General features: G+C 37.6%; 1 protein-coding gene across 3 annotated transcripts in view; it reads left to right on the top strand.

Moving 5' to 3' along the window:
* The first annotated feature begins 200 nt into the window (after window positions 1-200).
* LOC125778976 (uncharacterized) overlaps window positions 201-7,559 on the top strand; it is a 26,164-nt gene continuing 18,805 nt past the window's right edge. Inside the window, exon 1 of one of the 3 annotated variants that reach the window (XM_049459024.1) lies at window positions 201-854. In XM_049459024.1, coding sequence (XP_049314981.1) covers window positions 390-854 — 465 coding nt within the window. In that variant the 5' untranslated portion in view covers window positions 201-389. Of the gene's footprint in view, window positions 1,684-7,559 lie in introns of all 3 variants that reach the window. The other 2 variants (XM_049459022.1, XM_049459020.1) reach the window with 2 other exon arrangements.

The raw sequence follows: 7,559 nt of genomic DNA, 5'->3' as shown, positions 1-7,559 counted from the left end.
AACTCTGAATAAACAATTTAACGCTCATGGTATGCCTGCTTTGCGATTGCTTTAAAAGAATCAAAGTCTATCAAAAACAGAGAAAAATTAATATGAAATTCGGGAAATACGTGGGCGTGCTGTTCAGACATGCAAGTATGATATTCTATATCAAGTCATGCGCTGTGGACATGATATTATGCCCTTTTCGTAGTAAGAACACATTAAAAGAAAAGAATTATATTACAAAATACATAACTTGGAAAAATTATCAGCAGAAATTCACATCTTGTTTGTCCGTGTATAGCATGGAGAGTATCGCTTTCTGGTTATAAATTGGAGACACGGTGATCATGTTGTCAGTTTCGATTTAAAATTCTATCAATCAAGTTACACTTGAATCGTTTACAATGAAAATCAACTTTGCGTTACCATCTCTCATGTTATTGACATTTGTTGTCAATTATTCTTGTGCGTCTGTTGTAATTTGTTTCGTAAGAAATGGTTTACACGTAAACAGAACTTTTAACTCCGAAGACGTTAAGTATTCAACTGCACGTGTAAGTCTGGAACTGACAGAGGATGACATTTTTATGGACAACAACCGTCCCATTGCGCGAAGACAAGAAAAAAAGATGTTAGTGAGTGATTCAGAGTGTAATGAAATTATCAGTCAAAGTGCAAAGTCTTCCATAGAAGTTTGCATTGTAAATGATCAATGCAAAACATTTGACTTGGAAAACAACGCAAAGGTCAAGACCGTGCGCGATAAGTTGCTCGCTTCGTTGCCAGAATATTACCGCGACGAAAAATGTGCCTACATTGTTTTTCTAAATGACAAAAGACAAGTGATCCAGATTGAAGACGAAAAAGAGGTGCCACATCGAGATATTGTGAAAAACGGTAGAATCGAAGCATATAATAAATTCATCGACAATACGACCGAATTAGATATCACATGGCTTTTGTACAATCATCGAGTGAAAGTGAACATGCTCATGTCATTGAGTAGTTTGCGATATTGGATAACGAAACCAAATGCTTGTCCTAATTTAAAAAGTAAACTGAATTTACCCGACAAGGCATTGTTTCCAAATGCTATCGACGATTTAGCACAAAATTGGTTAATTAGAGACAAACGCGCGCAACTCGATCAGGTAGCAAGCCGAAAGGTGGAGAGTACTCAATTGGTTGCACCGTACGCCCATGAGACATTTTTGCCTATAGAATTTCATGCTTATAAGACTGAAAAATCGGAAATCCCAAGATTATTCTACGTTAACGTGAACGAAAAAGATAAAGTAGCTTTTACTGGATCGCGAACTGATGAATTTCAGGAAAATCAGTTAACGCTCAAAATATCATCTCGGTCGCCAAAAGACAAGATACTTTTACCGTTAAAAGATGTCCGATCAACAAATAATCGAGCTGAATTCTGGACTAACGTCGTCATAGCCTCAAATAATGCTGCTGTTACTTTGCTCGTCACATGGAACAATCATAAACCCGGTTTTGCATACTATTGCGAGTTATTCGATTTTCGTGCAAACCATGAAAGGCATTATTTATATGGTTATGTATCCCGAAATGGAGTCTGCGATTTCAGATATATTGATGAAAACAAAATTCATTACGATTTGTTGTTCAACAAAGAAGAACTCATAGAAAATGGGCCAGATCTCTCGAAATTCCGATACGAACTAGGTGTGGTCATGTCTCCTCATCGTCCTGGTAAAAGGAGCTGTCATAAACTTAGAAAGAGAGACACACAATCTACTGCCAATACTGACATACATCAAGATCAGATAACAATGGGCAGAGGAGGGAAAGGTAATGATACGGGCCATAGATTTGTGGAAACTTGCTCGTTAAACGATAAAGAATACGCAGAAGAGAATAAACGATCATTGTATTTCAACGTTTTTATTTTTAAATCACAAGAGATTGCTGAAAAAATTATTGAAGATGTTGCCACATTTTGAAAAGTATATCGAATACTTTTCCCCATAAATGTCATTTGTTGCTATTTTTACATTGAATATCAAAACTTACACACGTGATTATTGCAAATTGTCTCGTTAATATATTTGATACGCAAAAATTATTTTTTAAATTATGTACTTTATGCAGTAAATATTTATATTTTTATTTTTTTTCAAAAGAGCTAACAAAACAATCTAATTCTACCGTAATAAAGCATATAGGCACTGTGTAATTTCTTTTTAATATATTTATTCATTTTACAGTTGTTTCCTTTACGTTACTACTTTTTCCGATTATCAGGCCCATTCCAAAATGGTTCACAACACATTATATAGTATATAAATATGTATTCGACATTTTTTCCGTTGACAATAAATGATAATAATGAGAACAGCAATAATAGTTTCAGTGACTTTTTGCTTTCCGACTTATTAAACATCCATCAAAATGAATCCTGTAAAAATTTCTTTGCAAGTCCTCTTGATGTTTTGTGGATTAGCATTATGTATAGCCGTCGTTTAGACTTTTTAAATGGTAAGTGAACATTATGCAGCACCTCCGACAAGCAGGACGAGAGTACAAATCTAACTGTCTGAGTGAGTTCAATACTGCGGAATGATAACAAGTCATAATTATCGTACATGTGAATTGTGTTCTTTTTTTTTAAATTCTCTTGTATCAGTTGCCGCGAAACAGTACAATTTTTTCAAATTTTTCGCTTTCGGAAATACAAATCTGTTTTGGTTGACCAAAACGTGACCTAAGTTACTGAAAACATTTATTTGACTAAATTTTCCTGAATAACGATAAACATTTTGAATGACTGAAACCCTTCCCGATAAATTTTGAGTATTATTCATAGAGTTATTTAAAGCCTGAGCACAATGGTTGCACTACAGTTAAAACACTCTTCATGTAGATAATGTGACACACAAGAACTTGAAGCTCTGCTTGTATGACAGCTATATGGTATAGTGGTCCGATCTAGAAAATTTCTTCAGATTTTATAGCATAGCCTTAGAAAATAATCCACGTTTCTTGGGGAAAAAACTTCAAAGATTAGTTTGCATATATAATAGCTATACATATTGACGGATCTGCAGATATTGCCAAATTAACTCATCTTATGGGATCTTCGACGTTTCCTTTTGTGTGTTACAGACTTTCTTGCTTACTTTATACTTTATTTTCAGGTTCTAATAGGTTTTTATCAAGGCAGACATCTTTTTGTTCGCTGAAATAAACGGAGTTTGGTTTTACGAGATCTTATGATCTTGAATTAATTAAGAATTCTACCAGTGGTGTAGTATCGCATACGATTAATAAAACTTACATCTTACTCCATCTATAAGTCCTCAAAGTGGCTATAACTTCGATCAGGACAATGAATGATCGTTATGGTATTGGTATCTTTGGTGTCCTTTTGTGAGAGCATCGTTGCATCAATAAGTCTTATAATCTAAGAGTGGATAATTTAGTTTCCTCGCAGACATAGCCATATAAACGAAAATTTAAGATCAGCAATGTTTGAGCATTTTCTGGAACACACAGAAATTGCTTTCTATATAACATTAAGTTAAAAGGTTTATTGAAGTAGCTGTACATCCTTACCTCAGATTTTTTAAATGACAGTGTTTTTTTATCATGTTTTTCTATTACAATTTTGGAAAAGATCTCTTAAAAGAACCATTGTTTATTTTCTTTACAATTTTGTCAAGGTGGAAAGTGCTTTTTTGCTTGTTTTCCATGCAGAAGTAATCCATGCACATCATTTTTCTATATTCATTCCATAAAAAATTAAGTCAGTGATACGGGAGCTAACGCCAAAGCTGACCACGAGAAAACATAGAAACATATTGCTGCGGCAGCGATGAGCATTCTAGTGGAAAATTGCATGACACAAATGGTTAAAGCGATGTCCGTAGACGGTACGTATATGCTCGCTTTTTCGAGTCCGTTTTTTCGCCAGCGCATATTCCGGAAGACTAAATTTCCGATTATCACATTTTCCGAAGGACCAAATTTTCGATTATTACATTTGCTGAATACATTATGCCCATGAACAATTAAATAAGCCTTAAGAATACTAAAGAAAATTTTGATTTGCTCCTAAAAAAATGCGTGAATAAACTATTGAAATTGCATATGACTGCTTGTTTTTTTAAAGGCCATGTTTCGCCTTCATAGCTAAAATACATTAGGTTAAATACACAAGTCAATTATTTTCCTTCTACTTTATTGTTCGCATGCAAATTATATGCAGATTTATGTTTCATGTATGATGGTGATTTTTTGGCAAGTCTGACTCAAAAGGTAAAATGTGTTGACTTTTTATATGAAAAATGTTATATTTTGCTTTTCGCAGACTACAATTCTCTCCATAACAAATGATTCCAACCGATGAAAAGGGTGTATGTATTTCTTCTTCTTCTTTACTGGCGTAGACACCGCTTACGCGATTATAGCCGAGTCAACAACAGCGCGCCAGTCGTTTCTTCTCTTCGCTACGTGGCGCCAATTGGATATTCCAAGCGAGGCCAGGTCCTTCTCCACTTGGTCCATCCACCGGAGTGGAGGTCTTCCTCTTCCTCTGCTTCCCGCGGCGGGTACTGCGTCGAATACTTTCAGAGCTGGAGTGTTTTCATCCATCCGGACAACATGACCTAGCCAGCGTAGCCGCTGTCTTTTAATTCGCTGAACTATGTCAATGTCGTCGTATATCTCGTACAGCTCATCGTTCCATCGAATGCGATATTCGCCGTGGCCAACGCGCAAAGGACCATAAATCTTTCGCAGAACTTTTCTCTCGAAAACTCGCAACGTCGACTCATCGGTTGTTGTCATCGTCCAAGCCTCTGCACCATATAGCAGGACGGGAATTATGAGCGCCTTATAGAGTTTGGTTTTTGTACGTCGAGAGAGGACTTTACTTTTCAATTGCCTACTCAGTCTGAAGTAGCACCTGTTGGCAAGAGTAATCCTGCGTTGGATTTTCAGGCTGACATTGTTGGTGGTGTTAACGCTGGTTCCTAAATAGACGAAATTATCTACAACTTCAAAGTTATGACTGTCAACAGTGACGTGGGGGCCAAGTCGCGAGTGCGACGACTGTTTGTTTGATGACAGGAGATATTTCGTCTTGCCCTCGTTCACTGCCAGACCCATTTCTTTTGCTTCCTTGTCCAGTCTGGAGAAAGCAGAACTAACGGCGCGGGTGTTGAGACCGATGATATCAATATCATCGGCATACGCCAGCAGTTGTACACTCTTATAGAAGATGGTACCTTCTCTGTTGAGTTCTGCAGCTCGAACTATTTTCTCCAGCAGCAGATTGAAAAAGTCGCACGATAGGGAGTCGCCTTGTCTGAAACCTCGTTTGGTATCGAACGGCTCGGAGAGGTCCTTCCCGATCCTGACGGAGCTTTTCGTGTTGCTCAACGTAAGTTTACACAGCCGTATTTGTTTTACCAAATTCAGACATCGCGGCATAAAGGCAGCTCCTTTTCGTGCTGTCGAAAGCAGCTTTTAAATCGACGAATAGGTGGTGAGTGTCGATTCTCCTTTCATGGGTCTTTTCCAAGATTTGGCGCATGGTGAATATCTGGTCGGTTGTTGATTTACCAGGTCTGAAGCCACACTGATAAGGTCCAATCAGTTTGTTGACGGTGGGCTTTAATCTTTCACACAATACGCTCGACAGAACCTTATATGCGATGTTGAGGAGGCTTATCCCACGGTAGTTGGCGCAGATTGTGGGGTCTCCTTTTTATGGATTGGGCATAGCACACTTAAATTCCAATCGTTGGGCATGCTCTCATCCGACCATATTTTGCAACGAAGCTGATGCATGCTCCTTACCAGTTCTTCGCCGCCGTGTTTGAATAGCTCGGCCGGCAATCCATCGGCGTATGTATTTAAGAGAAATAAATATTTGCCTTCTAACGCGTACTACATTTCCACTTTATTTCATCACTAATGTGTCTTCAAAAAGTACTTTGTTGACTGGTGGAGATGATTCTTCTCAAATCGCATGAATTGTTTCCTTCATCAAATTGCAAAAATGGCGTTTCATATATTCTGTATGTTATCACAGACCGCCAGCGCTGTGTAGCATATCGATTCTCTCGTTTCTTTCAATACCCTTTTTATCTCAATTCTGCTTACTTTTCCTGAATGAACATGCTATTTACTCCAACTATTTGCATATAATCAAATAGTCCTTTTCAAGACTCACTACAGCAAATAATCACTCCTCAATATTTCGTATATACCGAGAATATTATATATTATACTTATACGTACTCATACGTATTATACTTACGCTGACTTCAATGTTTTTACAACTTCAAGATATTCACAAAATTCTTTATTTTTATTACACTGTTCGCTGCTGCTGCTCCTGCGCACCCACACACGCGACCAGCGGGGATTCCAAATTCAAACTAAAATTGGCGGATCAACGGTTGACGAGTTGGCGAGACGTGTATATACTAAATATACGGGCGTAAATCAAATTGGGGTCCACCCCGATCTAACCAATCCTTTTTGAACGGTTGGGCGATGAAAACGATTATGGTATGTAGTGTGGTTGGTTAGATGTACTGTATGATGTGGTATGGATGTGTTTGTTGCGTGGGATTGCGTGGTGTGATGCTGTAAGTTGTGTGATGAATGTTATGTTGAGGAGCGAGATGCCATGCAGTCGCATATACCAAATACAGTAGAACTCCAATTATCCGAATTAATGGGGACCGGGACCCATTCGGATAATCAAATATTCGGATAAATCGGATTTTTTTTTTTAAATTGCCATTGGAGAGAATAAAAGCTACGTTTTGATATTGCACTATTTGTTTTATTGAATTAAATGAAAGAAACATGAAATTTTCACATGTTTTAAATATAAATAAAATGTACTTATGTACAAGTTTAGAAATAAAAACCATAGTTTTTTTAAACATATCCGTCAATGTAAGCTGTTTTGCGGTCTTCAAACCGTTTTCGGGCAGCACAGGTCACGCATTCGCTTGACGGTGAGCAGTTGCAAGTGGTCACACTCGGGCTGACGCTGCATCCACTTCAAAGCAGTCTCGAGGCCGGCAAATGCTTCACTAGCTGATGGTTTAGCGTCTACTTTCAACATCAGCAGAAAGTTCTTCTTCCACTTCCACTTCAACATCTTCTCTCACACTTACAACAATTTCATCGTCATTGAGAATTTGAAAACCAGGGTCAGACGTGTCACAAGCCATCCACTCTCCTACATTGTGATTCGGATAATCGAGCCGATTCGGAATAGTCGGTGTTCGGATAATTGGAGTTCTACTGTAGATGTAAATTGCAATCAAAATATTAACACCTACGTCTAAAGTACAGTTGCCAATCATTTGGAAAACAGAAATGAAATGTTAAATTTTCTTCATTATCTCTTAGCGCAGAGGCCTGGAGTCGCTTTGATAGTTGATCATAATTGTATGCTAGTGCAAAGGACCAAATTGTTTATGAATTATGCCTACTTTTTTCATTACTATACTTTTTCTTCAACTTTTTCCTACAAACATCAAGACCAGCCGATCGTATGAATAATCCAAACATGT

This window comes from Bactrocera dorsalis, chromosome 5 (genome assembly GCF_023373825.1).
Source record: "Bactrocera dorsalis isolate Fly_Bdor chromosome 5, ASM2337382v1, whole genome shotgun sequence".
NCBI lineage: Eukaryota > Metazoa > Arthropoda > Insecta > Diptera > Tephritidae > Bactrocera > Bactrocera dorsalis.
Note: the sequence above shows the minus strand (reverse complement) of the source record. Positions and strands in the feature narration are given on the sequence as shown.